This window comes from Danio rerio, chromosome 8, assembly GCF_052040795.2.
Source record: "Danio rerio strain M-AB ecotype USA chromosome 8, GRCz13ab, whole genome shotgun sequence".
NCBI lineage: Eukaryota > Metazoa > Chordata > Actinopteri > Cypriniformes > Danionidae > Danio > Danio rerio.
Genome location: NC_141028.1, coordinates 57,497,100 through 57,516,046, shown reverse-complemented (window position 1 = coordinate 57,516,046; position 18,947 = coordinate 57,497,100). Strand labels below are relative to the sequence as shown.

The following is an 18,947-nucleotide window of genomic DNA, read 5'->3' as shown; positions in this document are numbered from 1 at the left end:
ATAAGAGCGGTGTCATTTTAACTTATTTTAAATAAGTGGCAAAGGTCATTTATTAAGTGCGTGTGAAAAGCCAACGCAATCTCATGGCAATTCGTAACTTTTTGATTTAGTGGCTAATTCATATGAATTTATTCAGTCTAATTCATACAGTTTAGTACGATTTGCTCATCACCCAATGACGGTTGGGGTTAGGGGTGGGGTTGGGTGCCACGCCTCCTTTTTAAAATCACACATTTTTGTACGACTGAACTCGTACGAATTCGTACCGATTATCTACTAAATTGACAAAACGTAAAATACTTTTCCTCGTAAAATCAGGCTGGAAAAGCAGACAAATATATGATGTGGTCTCCAGGCACCACTGCTTTAAAGGGTATGGGTGCACCTTTATGTTCACTTTTATGACCTACGACCACTGCCCTGAGCTTTCTACCAGATTTATTTGTTTTGACCATGTGATGAGCCTTTCTGTTGCTAATCTAAGCTCCAGTGGGGTTCATGCAGACGGTGTAGGTTTTGTTGCAGTAGTTTTCATGCTCTATTTGTCCTGTGATGACTTGTTAAGCACTGGCTGAGTGTATTAGACGCACGCGGGGTCAAAAGTCACCTGGAATTTGTAGACCGATTGGCCCAGACAACCCTTGGATCTTATGTCACCTCTGAACTCTCAAGGTTAAAAGTTAAAAGCAGTTTTCTTTATTGCGTTTCCTAGAGAGCTGCAGATGTGGGATGTTTTGTTTTTTACACTAAGGAAGGTTTAATATTCAAAATTATGAAGAAAGCGTTGTTTAAATATGGAACGGATTAGGATGGATGATGTGATTAGACATCAAACAACTAATTAGTGCTGATTAGTCTACAACCCCAAATTAGAAACTGTGTGGAAAACGCAAATAAAAGAGAAAGAAGTGATTTCCAATATTACTTTGACTTTAAATATCCCATATTTTGTTTGGTCAACTTCATTTCATTTGTAAATATACATCCTTTCATTTCATTCAGACCTGCAACACATTCCAAAAAAATAGTTGGGACAGGAGCAGTTTAGGGTTAGTAATCAGGTTAATTGGTTGAATAATGACGTGATTTGAAACAGGTGATGTCAACAGGTGATTGTAATTATGATTTGGTACAAAAGCAACATCCAAGAAAGGTCTAGTCCTTTAGGAGAAAAGATGGGCTGAGGATCGCCAGTTTGCCAACAAACACGTTTAAAATGGTGAAAAAGCTGAAGCAAAAGCTAATTGTGTGGGCCAGAGCTGGGCCAAGGAAATTTTGCTATATAGGAACATTCTCTGATTTGAGAATGTCAACCACTGCGCCATATACCAGCCAACCACTGCTCAAACCACTACCAGCCAACCACTGCGCATTGTAAATGTGCTTGATATCATGAAAGTTCAAGTAGCTACCTTATCATTGGCGTAGCGAACTGGCCCGCAGGGCACGCACCACAGGGGGGCGCCCGCATGATTAGGGGGCCCCGCGTCGTCGCGATTTTCAATAATTAAAAGTCTGGCAACTGTAATAATCAAACTCTTGGGAACAACTGTGGTCGGAACTAACGTTCACAGGTCAGTGTTCTCTGAACTCCTCGCAAGCGGTGGACTACTTTATTCCGATTGCTTTCCGCCGAACCGCGTCATAGCTCATTCCATAAAGTTGACTTGATTTCAACTCTCCTCCACGCTCACATCGGAGAAGCAAGCCGCGCTGTTTCTCGCCGCCGGGTCTTATTGAGAATGAATTACTTCTGTCTACTTTGACGCTCTCGCCGCTTTCGGTTTGTGATCGCTCCTCAGTTTGTGAAGGCTTCTCCGCGTTGTCGCTCCACCCCGCCTCCCTTTGATCGCTTCCCCGCGTTACCCCCCCCTCCCAATATCAGTGGGCCCCATCAGTGATCCCTGCAGGGGGGCCTCCGCATTTTGCGCTACGCCACTGTACCTTATTATATCCTGCTAGAAATTTTGCCTGGTTTGCATCTCAAAAATCAGATCATCAAATGAGTTTAAATGAAATTTTTTCCCCATTAATAAGAATTTTATTGACTTTTTAAATTTCGTTTTCATTATTGTCATCATCTATTTTAATAAAAAAAAAATTATGTATTAATGTAATTAAATCTGATTGTTTGGTTGTTAAACTATAGACACAAATGAAATGAAAACACAAGTCTTAGGCCCCATTTACACTGTCAGGTCTTGATGCTCAATTCAGATTTGCGGCCTATAATAATATCTGTTTTTTTTTTTGTCTGTCTGTTTACACGTTGTTTTAATCGTGACCCATATCCAGTTCATGTGTTTACACTTGCCATTTCATTTACGATGTCACGCATGCGTAAAGGCGGGTTTTAGCATCTGTGCCACACTAGCCACGATGGAAGAAATTGTCTTGTTTTTAGCTCTGTGAAATATGCAAAGTATAGTATAAGCAGTGAATGGTTCAGTCCAGATTTACCCCCACGCAGTTAATGTAATGATATAGCCCTGATGTGTGTGTGTGTGTGTATTTGAAGATGCAGCCTTTGCCTGTGTGCGCACTTGTTTTAGAGAGAATAAAGTTGTTTTATGTGTAGCCCGCAGTGGGTGTATTAATAGTGACAAAAAGCTAAAGTTACAACACGAAGTTCGCCCAATTTTAAAATGATTTTGAGGCGGAGGGGAAAAGGCCGTCATCGCAGCTTGCAGCTATGGTTTATATATGGTGTCCTCCACAATTCAGAGGAACTTGTGGGTACGAGAGAAATCTTAGGTCTGGTGGGAGTAAATTGTGGCGACTGACTTCTTTCCTCCTCTGTGTTTCCTCTGTTGTTGTTGTTTACCACGTTGGCGACTCCACACACGCTTTTTCTTCTATGTCATTAAACCGCAGAGAAGCACCACATTGTCGCAAGATTAATAACATATAAAACGCAACGCCTTAATAAATTCGATCTGCCTGTTTACATGACAGTCGCATTGTCACATATCTGATTTATTTCCACATATGAAGTAGGCCTGAAACCGATCTCTGAACATCCGATGCATGCATTTTTGCGTTGTTTACATGGCCATAGAACAGATGCGATTTGTGTCACATATGAGCAAAAAATCCGAATTGGGTCACAAGGACAAGGGTGCAAGCCAAAGCTAAACAACAGGCGGCACTACATCAGAATCCTCATTCATCAATAAGCAATATCACCACAAGGGCTCAAGACTACTTTGGCAAACTTTTGTCAGGTACCACAATACCTAGTTACATCCACAAATGCCAGTTAAAACTATACTGTGCCAAAATGAAGCTATGTTAACAGTGTCCAGAAGCGTTGTCGACTTCTCTGGGCTCTGAGGCATCTGCGATTGGCAAAAAAGCCGAATTGGGTTACATTTAACTGGTAGTGTAAACGGGGCCTTAGATACTATCTTTTAGACATACAAACAGATTAAGCAGACCTTCGTGCTAACTGAAAAATCTTGCGCACACGAGCTTAGGCTTAGACCAGACTTGAGATTTGATCGTAGCCACCGCTCACATCCATACTGATAAATTCGAGTTTCAACGATTTTCTGTCACGTTTGTTTTATAAACGAGGCCCTCAACAGCTTGAAACCCAAAGCCTGGCCTTTGTCTTGATTTCTGAGGGACGTCCAATAATTCAGACTGTCAGTCTAAAGTCTAGTTGAGGAATATCAGAAGAACTAGACATGCCTGGAATTTGTCTGGAAGAGGCACGACTGGAAAAGAGAAGAAATGAGTCACTGACGTGGTGTTAGAGGAGTGTGGAGCTCTGCAGTGAAGTTCATGTTAAGGTTGAAGCAGCTCAAACACCACCCATTTCCATGGAGACCAGCTGTTGGACCGAATTAGCATTAGCTTATTGCTATGTTTAAATAGCTTGGCTTTATTTATTAACATGTGGTTTAGACGTCGAAAAAAACCCCATGTGTGTCGGTCAAGCTCAAACCTGCTAGGCAAAACGCCTGAAGAAATGAATATTTTTACAAGTCTTGAGAACAAAAATGGAAAAAGACTCGTCTGTGTGTACAAGGTAATTCTGTCTGACTGCCACTTAAATCTCTCCGCGATCTTCAAGGGTGCGCGACTCTGTTTGGGAAAGTTATCCTGAGTTACCACGGAAAATAAAAGTGAGATTTGAAACAGCAGAGGAATAGTTGTGTTTTATTGAAATACACTCACCGGCCACTTTATTTTTCTGTCCAACTGGTTGTCAATGCAAATTTCTAATCAGCCAATCACATGGCAGCAACTCAAGGCATTCAGGCATGTAGACATGATTAGGACGATCTGCTGCAGTTCAAACTGAGCAACAGAATGGGGTAGAAAGGTGATTTAATTGACTTTGGAATGATTGTTGGTGCCAGATGGGCTGATCTGAGTATTTCAGATACTGTTGATTTACTGGGAATTTCACGCACAACTATCTCTAGGGTTTACCGTGAATGATCTAAAAAAGAGAAAATATTCAGTGAGTGGCAGTTCTGTGGGCGCAAATACCCTGTTGATGTCGGAGGAGAATGGCCAGACTGGTTCCTGATAGATAGCTGATGGAAAGGCAACTTTAACTCAATCACCCGTTACAACCGAGGTCTGCAGAAGAGCATCTCTGAACACACAACACGTCTAACCTTGAGGCGGATGGGCTACAGCAGCAGAAGACCACACTGTGTGCCACTCCTGTCAGCTAAGAACAGGAAACTGAGGCTACAATTCACACAGGCTCACCAAAACTGGACAATAGAAGATTAAAGAAACGTTGCCTGCTCTGATGATTCTCGATTTCTGCTGTGACATTCTGATGGTTGGGTCAGAATTTGGCGTCAACAACATGAAAGCATGGATCCATCCTGCCTTGTATCAACAGTTCAGGCTGGTGGTGGTGATATAATGGTGTGGGGGAGATTTTCTTGGCACACTTTGAGCCCATCATTACCAACTGAGCACCGTGTCAACGCCACAACCTACCCGAGTATTGTTGCTGACCATGTCCATCCCGTTAAGACCACAGTATACTCATCTTCTGATAGCTACTTTTAGCAGGATAACCCACCATGTCATAAAGCGTGAATCATCTCAGACTGGTTTCTTGAACATGACAATGATTTCACCGTAGTCAAATGGCCTCCACAGTCACCAGAGCTCAATCCAATAGAGCACCTTTGGGATGTGGTGGAATGGGAGATTCGCATCATGGATGTGCAGCCGACAAATCTGCAGCAACTGCGTGTTGCGATCATGTCAATATAAACCCAAATATCTGAGGAATATTTCCAGTACCTTGTTAAATCTGTGCCACGAAGGATTAAGGCATTTCTGAGGGCAAAAAGGGGTCCAACCCCATACTAATGATGTGTACCAAATAAAGTGGCTGGTGAGTGTATATTGATTTCCAAGTAGCCTAATGCTAAATAGCCTAATCCTAAAGCTGGTTTCCAGAATAGGAAACACTGGTTACATGCTAATGCTATGCTAGTTGTTTTTTTCTTTTCTTTTTCTGGCAGTTTCTAAATACTAATTCAGAGATGGATACTTAATGGATGCATTATTTACTCGCCCTCTGGTTGTTCTAAACGTTCGTGAGTTTCATTTTGTTCTATTGAACACAAAAGAAGTGGCGGTGGTTTAGTGAATGATGACAAAACTTTCATATTTTAGGGGACATATCGCTTTAATTATAACAGGATGTGATTGAAATGATTTAGCATAAAATAAAAACGAATCCAAAGATTTCCAGGAAGATTATGAAATAAGATTCCTGTTACAAATAAGACATGGAAGAACAACAGATTATTATTATTATTATTATCATTATTATTATTATTATTATTATTATTATTATTTAATTTTGATTATTGTTATTTTGAGAAGTATATAGGCAAAAGGGTAGCTCATTGATTAGCACTGTCGCCTCACATCAAGAAGGTCACTGGTTTGAGTACCGACTGAATCAGTTTGCTTTTCTGTGTGAGTTTGCATGTTCTCCTTGTGTTCGCGTGGGTTTCCTCCAGGTGCTCCAGTTTCCCCCACAGTCCAAAGATACGCTCTATAGGTGAATTGGATTAACTAAATTGGCCTTAGTGTATGAGTGTGAATGGATGTTTCCCAGTACTGGGTTGCAGCTGAAAGGGACATCCACTGCATAAAACATATGCTGGAATAGTTGGCGGTTCATTACGCTGTGGTGACCCTATAATAAATAAGGCACTAAGCCGAAGGAAAATGAATAAATGCATTAATGAAAAAAGTTAATATAATGTTAAATTCCCTTAAAGAAAACTTACAAGTGTTTTTATTGCAGGTTCAAATAATAATCTGGTAAATAGTGTTGCTTAAAGGTATAGTCTTTTAGACTAAAAAGGTGGCAGGTTTTGTTCTAAGCAGTACTTGCATGAAGAAAACTTTTCTTAGGTATACATACAGGCATAGTTCATCCAAAAGTGAAAATGATCTTATTATTTACTTTCCCTCATGTGGTTTTAAACCCTGCTGAGTTTCTTCTGTTGAACACAAAGGAAGATATTTTAAAGAATGCTGGTTGCTGGCACCCACCGACTTCCAAAGTAGGAAAAAATACTATAGAAGTCAATGGGGGCCAGCAACCACATCATTCTTCAAAATATATTCTTTTGTGTTCAACAGAAGAAACTCAAACAAGTGAAGGGAGAATAAAATATGACAGAATTTTTATTTTTAACTATACTATACTATACTACAAATAACTTCAAGCTTATATAAAGTATGCTTATTTTGTCTATTATTTATTAAGTGTAAAGAGAAAACAAAACAAATTGAATTATTACTACAGTCTGGGACTTTTAATGTCACTATCCTTGACATGTTTTTCATACAATTCCCAGAATTCCAAAGGACTTTCAAAACAACAACATGAGCTCTTTCACAGTTGTTTTGCATTTGAGTGGATAGTAAATCTGCTTCTACATTCTCCAAACAACATTTACCAGTATTTAATCGTATTTTTGTTCATTCAAATTTACGTTTACATCCTTCCAACAATATTTACCAGTATTTAATAGTATTTTTGTTCATCTAAATTTACTTTTACATCCTTCAAACAATATTTACCAGTATTTAATAGTATTTTTGTTTATCTAAATCAACTTTTACATCCTTTAAACAACATTTACCAGTATTTAATAATATTTTTGTTCATCCAAATCCACTTCTACATCCTTTAAACAACTTTTACCAGTATTTAATAGTATTTTTGTTCATCTAAATCTGCTTCTACATCCTTTAAACAACATTTACCAGTATTTAATAGTATTTTTGTTCATCTAAATCTGCTTCTACATCCTTTAAACAACATTTACCAGTATTTAATAGTATGTTTGTTCATCTAAATCTGCTTCTACATCCTTTAAACAACATTTACCAGTGTTTAATAGTATTTTTGTTCATCTAAATCTGCTTCTACATCCTTTAAACAACATTTACCAGTATTTAATAGTATTTTTGTTCATCTAAATCTGCTTCTACATCCTTTAAACAACATTTACCAGCATTTGATAGTTTTAAATATCGAAATATTTGGCTGATAGCTTAGAATAGATGCTAATATTAATATAGCTGGTAGCATGGATCAGAAATCAGGATCACCATGTACTATAGTGTTTAAAGTGTAGTACTAGTGGCTTCTGGACACGTGAATAATGGTTTTGAACTCTCAGAAAGACACATACCTGGAAAAGCTTAATGGTGAGTGCTGTCTTTAAGGGTTTGAATCTGGCTTCCAGGTTTTTAGGTCATACTTTGCTTGTAAACAGACTGAAAATGGAGAGGGGAGGGTTGCAATTCCTTAGCCATGTGTTTTCGCGTAACCTGATTTTCTGGCACGCACTGAAAACATTACTTGGGTCCTTTGACTTGTCAGTGGAAGATAAAAACAAGTTTTTGTGTGTGTGTGTGAGAGCATGTGGTCTTACATGCCAGCATGAGTGGGCTCATGTGAGATTGTTTATCTTTTTATTCTGTCTCTCTCTCTCTCTCTCTCTCTCTCTCTATCTCTCTCTCGCTCTCTCTCTTATGTACGCTGATTAATAATGAACTTGTTTTGATGGTTTGAAAGGATGCTTTTGAAAGTAAAATAGTTTTAACTGTTATCAAATTATAAAAATATAGGTGATCTTAAACTCTCTCTCTTTGCAGATCATCCATGAGCCTCCACCACCCCCAGTGGAAGACAGTTCGGTAAGAACTTTTGTCTTATTTTATGGGTATGTAAAGGTAAACATCATAATCTAATTAAATAACATTTCACATACTGTACATTTGTGTTGCTAAACTTATTTTCAACATGACTGTGATCTGGCTGCTCTGCAAAAATATGGCTTTCTTTCTTGTTTTTGTCTTGTTTCTGTTTCAAATATCTAAGAATTCTTGAATCAAAAAGTATTTTCTAGACAAGCAAAACATATTGTCTTGTTTTAGGAAATAATGTGTCAAAATTAAGTAAGTTTGTCTTTAAAACAAGCAAAATAATCTGCCAAGGACTATCAAAATAATGGCAACCATAGCCTCAATGAACAGACACAAAGAGCCGGATAAGAGAGAATTTAAAATAAAGTCCATCAATTAGCAGCAGTGTTTGCAGTCAGTTGTTTACATTACAGTGAAGTATTTTTTTAGCAAACAGTTTAATATAATCTTTATCGTTACAATATCAGATTAAGCAATAACTTATATAGTTAGCCGGTCATTATCACTTATTGTGATTACAACTGGACAGTACATTCACCAGCCACTTTATTAGGTACACCTGTTCAACTGCTTCTTAACGCAAATTTCTAATCAGCCAATCACATGGCAGCAACTGTCATGATGATCTGCTGCAGTTCAAACCGAGCATCAGAATGGGGAAGAAAGGTGGTATAAGTGACTTTGAGCGTGACATGATTGTTGGTTCCAGATTGGCTGGTCTGAGTATTTCAGAAACTGCTGATCTATTGGGGGTTTCACGCACAACCATCTCCAGGGTTTACAGAGAATGGTCTGAAAAAGACAATATACTCTGTAAGCGGCAGTTCTGTGGGCGCAAATGCCTTGCTGATGCCAGAGGTCAGAGGGGAATGGCCAGACTGGTTCCAGCTGGTAGAAAGGCAACAGTAACTCAAATAACCATTCGTTACAACCAAGGTCTGTAGATGAGCATCTCTGAACACACGTCTAAATTTGTGGGGGATATTTTCCTGGCACTGTTTGGGCCCATTAGTACCAATTGAGCATCATGTCAATGCCACAGCCTACCTGAGTATTGTTGCTGACCATACCCCTCCTTTTGTGACCACAGTGTACTCATCTTCTGATGGCTACTTTCAGCAGGATAACGCACCATGTCTAATCCACACATAAAGTACATATAAAGACAATAAAATGTATAATTAACCTTTGATTATGTTATATCAACTTAACTTTTCCTCAATCTTTATACCGTTTACTAGCAAAGTCCCTTTAAGTCAAGTAATTTCACACGCCGACCATCTTTGAAGCGCCTCTCAATAATATCAGTAACATCGGACATTCTGACTGAAAGAGGAAACATCAATTTCTTCAAAACTGTTTGCCGAGCTTATGATTACATTACGTATTTAAAATCACCAATAGAATTAAACAACAACAACTGTATCTTAAGTTTAGTTTCTAAACGTTCAAATCAAACTATATCTGCATTTTTTCAGGTTGCCCGAGCAAGCTAATGCGCATGCACACTCGAAAGTAACAAGATCACAACACCAACCCCATTAAAACAATATCATCCTCTGAATAATGCTTCGTTAGATCACGCTGCTTTTTCGAAGTAATCCACAACTTGGTCTTGATGTTGAATCTCCTCCAGAAATGACAGCGACTCTGTGTTTACAAGTTTGTGGGAATTTGAGTAGTTGCGGTCATGTGATGACAGCAGGCACGTGCACACATAGGGCTCAACCTGTGCAGTGCACATGCTCTTTTTAGTCTTGGATAGAAAGTGCCCTTCCAAACTGATCAAAAGTGCCCCCGCGACACCCCCCTCCCCCCTACCGCCCTTCAGTAGGCGCGTGACAACACCGCTCTTGAGCACCCACCCCCGCCCCCTGCTTTAAAATACGCGCGCGACTACACCGCTGATCAGAACGTGCGCGACAACACCATTCTTCAGTACGCGCACGACAACATCATTCTGCATATATATGTATGTTAAGCAAGTATGAGATACCAGCGTCTTTGTTGACAACAATAACTAGAAGGTGGGGCTTCATTCGCCATATTGACCTTATTAACTTGTTCGCATTCAAAACTCTACAAGTGACAAATCTAGTGTGTTCTATAATCATTGTTACTAGGGACTTCTTATTTAAAACTAGGCATATGCAGATGTTTTGTTGGCTGTTGTTTTAACCGCTGCACGAAAGTGAATTAGTTCAGTCTGGCTTTATTAAAGACCTGTAATATGAGAGCATATTTTTATAAATCTTTCCCCGGTGATGTCACTTCTGTAAGACCATAGGAATACGTGGAATGGCTGCGGCTTGGGGAATTTTCCCTAAAGTATTCTTTAAGGAACTTTTCAGGATACAAAACATGTGAGGGGGAGTCTGGTGGGTGGTCCGGCTGAAATATAAAGGGAGAGGGACAGCTGTTAACCTTTTTGATTAAGCATGGATGCACTGATGAAAGATGGCTGTTCAGATTGTGAGGGCTGATTGTTAAACGGGGTTAAATTTCCTTTAGCTGGAAAAATAAAGTCATAACTGGAGCGAGCCAAGTTGGACTTCTTTTATTGGACCAGGAAGAGCAAGTGAGGGCGTAATAAGCGTGGCTCGTGCCTTTCGGAGAGAGGCAATAAATGAAAAAGTCATGTTTTAAAAGAGTGAGTCACACCTCATTTAGGAAAACGCTCTGCCATTTGAATAAGACCCCAAAAAATATGCTCTTAGAACAAACAAACAAAACTTTTAACAATAGGGTTTTGTTTGTTTTAGCAAGACGTGTAGAGAACATCTCAATGTAGAGATTTAAGATGGTAGTAAACCACCATGTCTTGAAATGCGTTGTATTTTTTCATCTTGTGTGATTTGTAGATGAACTTCAACAACGAGGATGTTGACATTTGCGTATTTTAACAGTTTTTTTTAGTAGTTGTGTGCTAAAAAAAAAAAAAATGTTTCTGTGCTCTCTGGAAAAGGCTTGGTTGATGTAACCCAGCTTCGGATTCTGACAAACCAGCCTGATCTCACGAAAAAACGTAAGTATTTTGCGTTTTAGCAATTCGTATGAGTTCAGTCGTACGAAATTGTACGATTTTAAAAAGGAGGCGTGGCAACTAACCCCACACCTAAACCCAACCGTAATTGGGGGATGAGCAAATCGTACTAAAAAGTACAAATAAGATCGTACGAATCCGTACGATTTAGCCACTAAATGAAAAAGTTACAAATTGCCGTGAGATTGTGATGGACAAACCCAATATCGTATACGACTCTTGCGCCGAGCTGAAACTAGCAAACAACAATTGCATCGCGCCTTGCCGCCACATTGCGCCAGGTGTATGATAGTATGTATGATTAATGTGTTTGGTTGTTAAATTAAAAATGTTTATTATTTATAAACTGATATAGGCCTACAGAATCATTTTAGAGTGTTTGAGCATGAATGGTAGCTCTCGATGTTCATATAAAAGCAGCAAAACCACATGCTGAACGCTGAGTGTGTCAAGATGATGACACATGCTGACTCTTTGAGCTTTGTTGTTTACATCAAACATTAGAATGTAAGCTGTGAGGTATAGTTACCAGCGTGAAACTAAAACAGGAAGTATGGATACTTTTTACTTAAGTACATGTTTGAGGCTGTACTTCTTTATTTTTACTTGAGCAAAAAAGTGTAATCAGTACTTCAACTTTTAAAACACACGTGTCTGTATTTCTACTTAAGTAAAGGATTTGTGTACTTTTGTCAGAGACAGGTTATGACGTATTTGATTATCAAATCTTAAACAATGTCACCATTTAAGATGACATAACTGACCCAACGACACTACACTTAGGCCCCATTTACACTTGTGCATTTTAGTTTTAAAACGGCGTTTTAGATCAAAAACGATCCGCGTCCACACTAGCGTTTCACCTAGCGTTTCTAAACATATCTCCGTCCACACTACGCCACCAAAAACATGTCACGTGACCAATTGCGCACTCTGGCCATGCGCTTTCTAGTATAAACAGAAAGCATGAGTCTCGCTCGGCATTTGGTTATTGTTAGTCAACAAACGCCGGTTAAACAATAAACACGATGGCAAAGGAAGCAAGAGAGGTATTTTTGTGGACAGACGACGAGGTTGAGTTGTTACTAAACGTAACAAATGAATAACTGCACAATGGCGCCTAAAACAGACAATAGTGCAAACAACGCTCCCATTTCTGTGCCCATGTTGTTGTTTACAGTACTGTCTTCCGGTAGCGTTAAAGCCATGTGATAGGGACTTGACGAATAAGGGAAGTATACGCATTGACACAAAAGCCCCAATCAGGTAGCGAATCTCAGCAGTCCCGCCTCCGTTTTCAGATGTCTCCGTTTTTCCTCATCCACACTAAAACGGAGCAGAAGTGTTTTAGAATGAAAACGGCCTCTTCAGCGTTTCCAAAACTCTTCATTTTCGGCGCTCGAGAACTAGTAGTGTGGACGGATGGCGTAACCATAGCAAAACGTATGCGTTTTAACACGAAAACGCATTAGTGTAAACGGGGCCTTAAATGACATTAAGGCATGCATAAAATCTCAATGTCATGACTATAAAGGTTTAATGACTGTCTTATGAACATCCCTTTACCCACTTTTCAATCCAACAATTAGGTTTGTCCATATTTGACCAAATGTTTGGTTATGACAATCCAGCACTTTTTAGAGTGTGAATAGTTCTATTTAGAGTACTGTAGGTCACATTTTCATTGTCTTGTTTTTCATAATAAGGATGACGAAGAGGATGGAAGTCCTAAGAAGAAGTGGCCCACGGTGGACGCGTCCTACTATGGAGGAAGAGGAGTTGGTGGCATTAAAAGGATGGAGGTAAACAAGTTTTATCACTCGCTGTGGGACAAGCTCAGTCTCTCAACAGATGCTTTCATCCAGAGGAAGAGGGCCGTGTCTCTTGGGGAACCTGGGGTTAAGTGTCTTTCTTAAGGATGATGAATTCTGTCAGTAAATCTCCAGTTGACAGTCTGCCCCTGCTTACAATGAAACCATTGCTGTGTACATTACTTGCCAAGAGACTTCATCGCATTGTAATTGCACTCAGCAATGTTGCTAAAAGCGATAAAATAGGCCACAACTGATGAAAAACAGAAATTGGGTTGTCAAATGCAAGTATGCTTTAAAATACTGTACTCCATGCCTACAGAAGGCTTCGTCAACAACACCAGACATAAGCATGACAAAAAAGTGTTCAAACCAACCTGTTGTTGGCTTGTTGACCAATTGATAACCAGCTGGACGAGGCTGGTTTTCCCAAACCATTTCCCAAACAACGAGATAACTCATGACTTAACTATCATAGTCTATCATAGTTAACTATCATGATGCATCACTTGGGAAAAGAACAATGTAGTAACGAGTGTTTCCCAAAACCGTAGTTGCTCTGTTGCAGATCCATTTGAACCACGTTAGTTATGACGTAAAACATCTATAATGACGCTCTAAACAAGGTGAAGACACAACTTCTTTAAAGAAAAACCCCAAAATGTTTTTGTGCAAATTATATTGTTTTACACGCACACACATTTTTTTAAAATTCAGTGTTAGTTTTGGAAAAAACATGCACTCGGTTTCCATATTAATTGAATTATATGTAAACAGCACATATAGTTTCCTTTGCGGATGTTCATTGGAACGATGCATTTGGGAAACACTAAATCAACAAACTATGTTTGTAACAACAAAACTTGCAACCTTAGTTGGCTAACAATGGTTTATTTAGTCATCCAGGGGTGCGTTTCCAAAAATCATTGTTAGATAAACTAAGGTCGAAAGTTCTGTCATTACAAACATAATTTGTTGATTTGGCACTTCCCAGATGCATCGTTCCATTAAACATTCGCAAACTGCATCACAAACTTGATTGTTTGTTTTCGAAAACCATTGTTAGCCAACTAAGGTTTTAAGTTCTGTCGTTACAAACATAGTTTGTTGATTTTGGTGTTTCCAAAATCCATTGTTCCATTGAACATTCACAAACTTTGTTGCAAACTTGTGTGTTTGTTTCCAAAAAACCATTGTTAGCCAAATAAGGTCGCAAGTCCCTTCATTGCAAACATAGTTCGTTGATTTTGGTGTTTGCCAAATCCATCATTCCAATTAACATTCGCAAACTGCATCACAAACTTGTACGTTTGTTTCCGAAAACCATTGTTAGCCACACAAGGTCGCAAGTTTTGTCGTTACAAACATAGTTAGTTGATTTGGTGTTTTTCAAATCCATTGTCCCAACAAACATTCTCTAACTTTGTCTCCAACTTGTGCGTTTGTTTTTGAAAACCATTGTTAGCCAACTAAGGTCACTAATTCCATCGTTACAAACATAGTTTGTTGATTTGGTGTTTCCTAAATCCATCATTCCAATGAACATTCGCAAACTGCATCGCAAACTTGTATGTTTGTTTTTGACAATGTTGTAAACTTCTAAGAGCCCACAAAAAACCAGAGAGTCATCGAAAGCAAACTCTCAACTCCACAGCAACAACCACCGTCTCTGATTAAACTTTTTTATTTCGCCATTAAAAAGGCTATCAGTAAAGTATCAGAGTTTGCGATCGCAAGAAAGGCAGTTTACGTTTGAGCTAAACAAGTGTGTTAAGTGTGCATTATACAGATCATATGTTTTTTGGAGTCTTTCCTTCAGTCAAATGTTTTCCTCAGTTACAACATTGCAAGTTACAAAAGTTTTTTTTTTTTTTTTTTTAAAGTGTCGCATGAAATGACACAAGAAGAAAGTACTAAACTGCTCTCTCGTCAATCAAATCTGAGTATTTTCTATTGGATTTAGGTCAGGTGATTGACCGGGCCATTCTACACCTTGATTTTCTTTCTCTGAAAGCATGTGAGAGTTTCCTTGGCTGTGTTTTGGATCATTGACTTGCTGAAAAGTGCACTCTGGTTTCATCTTGATCCTCCTGCTAATGTAAATGTTGGACTGAAGCAGCTAATATTCCTTTATGATGAGGAAGGGCAGATGGTTGCTGAAGAACTACTAAGAGATTTCACCTGCTGTCTGGGCTTTCATTGTCTTTCTACACCTCCCTTTCTTCATGTGTTCAATACTTTTTCCTTGCGTTATGTCATTTTATTACACGGAACTTCATTTGTAAACTAATTAGTTTTGTTGTCTTTTTAATAATGAGTTTATTTGATTGTTACCAACACATCCTTGTCTCTGATTAAAAGCAATGCACATTATCTAAACCTATCAACATCCATCATACTGAAATTTGTATTGTAATCTCATAACATGTTGGATAATATTTCAGGTTCGTTGGGGTGAGAGGGGTTCAACCGAGGAGGGCGCTAAACTGGAAAAGGCGAAGAACGCGAGGGTGAAAATGCCAGAGCAAGAGTTTGAAGTTCCTCCTGCTCGCATCTTAAATAATGGCATGAGGAAACCGCCAGGCCCTCGAAAATGGTACTCGCCCATAAAGGTGAGAACAATACTGTTTTTAAAGGTGTTATAAAAACATTGTATATTCAGTCAGTATCTTTTAAAGAAAGCTGGAAATCTGTAGCCATTGACCATAAAACCATTAGCTATAAACCTTGACATGATGTTTCCATATGTAAATTACCTTCATCGTCATCCTTCAGTGCTGGATTCTTAAAAGTATGTGATGTTTGCTCCATAAAAATCACTTCCTGAGAAAGCTTGTTTCTGAGGTGCCATAGAATGCGTTACACTGTGTTACATGCAATACAGCATGTTTAAATTGTTCTCTGAGTGTGACTCTCTCTATGTGGCTTAAGTAAGCCAAACAAATCTCTAGAAATGGTTTTACAGGTCCATTCTCAGCCTCAGATATTAGCAGGAAGGTTATTTCAGACTTTAGGAGTCATATATGAAAGCGCTCGACCTCCTTTAGTAGACTTATACTCTGGTACATTGTAGCAAGAGATTGAAGCGAGACAAAATGTTGGTTAGACAAACAGGAGCTAGACTAATTAAAGCCTTATAGTAAGAAGCAAAATTTTATAATCAATACAGAATTTAACAGGCAGTCCTTGGCCATTTAGTCTCAGAAGACAAAGACGAAATCAATGAACAGTCATAACTGGCTTATGAAGGTGCCAGACCAGCTCTTTTGGGCCACAGCTGCTCAAGACTTTGGAAGTGGTGTTAGTAAGGCCAGCAGGGGGTGCTCAATCTGCGGTCTGTGTGAGTCCTAATGCCCCATTATAGTGAAAGGGACACTGTACTGTCATTGAGCGTCTTCTTTCAGATGAAATGTTAAACCAAGGCCCTGACTAAGTGCTGGATTAGTAAATGTGGCGTTTCATCCATAAAATCACTTCTTGAGAAAACTACTGCGGTGCCATAGAATGCGTTAATACAGCATGTTTAAATTGTTCTCTGATTCTCTAGATAAAATATATGTGGCTTAAATAAGTAAATTGAATTTCTAGAAATGGTTTTACAGGTCCATTCTCAGCCTCAGATATTAGCAGGAAGGTTATTCCAGACTTTAGGAGCCATATATGAAAGCGCTCGACCTCCTTTAGTGGACATTTCTATTCTGGGTACTTTCAGAGGCCTTAAGTTTTCAGATCTTAAAGAGCGGTTTGGATTGTAGCGAGACAAAATGTTGGTTAGACAAACAGGAGCTAGACTATTTAAAGCCTTATAGAAAGAATCAATATTTTATAATCATTACGGAATTAAACAGGCAGTCCTTGACCATTCAGAGTGAAGGTTTTTGCCCTTTGTCAATGTTGCTCAAGTTTCTTCTCCTGCATCCAACACACTGATTACAAGAGCTCATTGTTTGCTTACCATCTAGACTTCCCAGATCTTAATATATGGCTTTGTTAAGAGATAATCTAAAGTATTCGCTTCACCTCAGATTGGTCTTTGTGCTTTGTCTCTCCTGATATTTTGTTTGTTTTCCATTAAATGCAAGGCTATAAATTAGATTAATTTTGCTGACAGTCATACATGAGCAGCCTCCCACCATGCAGTTCTTCTGCTGAATTAATATGTCTAAAAACATGACTCGAGATGTCAATCCTTGAAATCGGTCGCTCATGAATCATAGCTTGGGGATTTGAAATATACACCAGAAACTGTTGCGACATCCAGGAAACTGGGCCTGTGGAGTCAGCATTTTATTACACTGAAAACCAGGTTTCCCTCAATTCACCTCTCTCAAAGCCTGCCGTCCAAAAGCTTTGAATGCTGCCAATGTTTTTTCTCCCCCTGCTTTGTGTATCTTCCTTTTTATTTTGTTTTTATTTATTTATCTCTCAACCTCATGTGTTTATTTGTTATTTAAGTACCTAATTTACATTTACATGTAAGTGTTATTATCTGTTCCCTGATTAATCTTCCATTCCACCTCTTATTTTGGCAAAAACAGTCACTGTTGCGCAATAAGGATGTTTTGTCGAAGCTGAGAGTCATTAGAAAGCTGATATTAATAACCATAGGGCAGATTAAACTGTGGCTTTCAGATTTATCCATTATTTTGACAAAAAGCCAGAATGTCAACATGGTGTTGAGTTCATAAATCTCTTTGTTAATATTACCTATTTTCCAAATTTGAATGATTTATTAGTATGAAAAACACATTGTTAAGATGTAAAGGGCAACAGCTATGTTTCCATCCAAAGGTGTGAATTAAAATGATGACATTATAAAACATTTTTTAAATAAAGAAAATAAAGATTTTATATGCTCCATAAAATCCCCTCCTGAGAAAACGTGTTTCTGAGGTGCCATTGAATGCGTTGATACAGCATGTTTAAATTGTTCTCTGATCCTCTACATAGAATGTATGTGGCTTAAGTAAGTAAAACGAATCTCTAGAAATGGTTTTACAGGTCCATTCTCAGCCTCAGATATTAGCAGGAAGGTTATTCCAGACTTTAGGAGCCATATATGAAAGCAGTTGACCTCCTTTAGTGGACTTTTCTACTCTGGGTACTTTCAAAAGCCTTAAGTTTTCACATCTTAAAAAGCAATTTGAATTGTGGCGAGACAAAATGTTGGTTAAACAAACATGAGCTAGACTATTTAAAGCCTTATAGAAAGGAGCAATATTTTATAGTCAATATGGAATTTGACAGGCAGTCCTTAGGCATTCGGTCTCAGAAGAAAATGAGGAAATCAATGACTGGCTTATGAAGGTGCCAGACCTGGGGCCTCATGTTTCAACGCTGCGTACGCACAAAAACATTGCGTACGCAAGGTTTCACGCTCAGAATCGCTCACGTTTGGATTTACTAACAATGAAATGAACGTGGGAATGTGCGCAGGTTCACGGCAGCTTTTTGGCAGGCGTACGCACATTTTTTGTGCGTGTCTGTTTTATTTCCATTGGCGACTCCTAGAGGCAGTTGTGTTAAATTCCTCTCTACAAAGTGTCTGAGCCTTGCAATGGCAGCTGTATGAGACGGGTTCATCTAGTAGGTATGTAAGATTTCCATACCATACAGTTGACCAGCTAAACATTAAAGCACAATTTGCAGCGGTCGCCTGTTTTCCCAATGTAATCTGAGCGATCTACTGCACGCACATTGCTATAAAGACACTATCTGAAGATGAATTTGCATGCGTGAATCAGAAACATTTCCATTCAATAAATGTGCAAATAAAATATGATGCACAAACTTATTGATGATTCCTACTTGTCTTTCTCGTGATAAATAGTAGGCAAAATATGATATGTAGCGGGGGGGGAAAAGAAGATAGA

General features: G+C 38.8%; 2 protein-coding genes and 1 long non-coding RNA gene across 4 annotated transcripts in view; 2 read left to right on the top strand and 1 right to left on the bottom strand.

The window, feature by feature from the left end:
- Positions 1-18,947, top strand: part of LOC147842882 (uncharacterized) — a 797,275-nt gene that overhangs the window by 304,465 nt on the left and 473,863 nt on the right. The window lies entirely within an intron of this gene.
- The window catches only part of gfpt1 (glutamine--fructose-6-phosphate transaminase 1), a 121,068-nt gene that overhangs the window by 1,051 nt on the left and 101,070 nt on the right, over positions 1-18,947 (bottom strand). The gene's annotated exons all lie outside the window — the stretch shown is intronic.
- The window catches only part of antxr1a (ANTXR cell adhesion molecule 1a), an 87,531-nt gene that overhangs the window by 45,540 nt on the left and 23,044 nt on the right, over positions 1-18,947 (top strand). The window contains exons 14-17 of one of the 2 annotated variants that reach the window (XM_087265463.1): positions 8,170-8,211; positions 12,970-13,065; positions 15,519-15,766; positions 16,830-16,883. In XM_087265463.1, the coding sequence (XP_087121589.1) occupies positions 8,170-8,211; positions 12,970-13,065; positions 15,519-15,719 (339 nt within the window). In that variant the 3' untranslated portion in view covers positions 15,720-15,766; positions 16,830-16,883. Of the gene's footprint in view, positions 1-8,169; positions 8,212-12,969; positions 13,066-15,518; positions 15,767-16,829; positions 16,884-18,947 lie in introns of those variants that run through there. The other variant, XM_087265462.1, reaches the window with a different exon arrangement.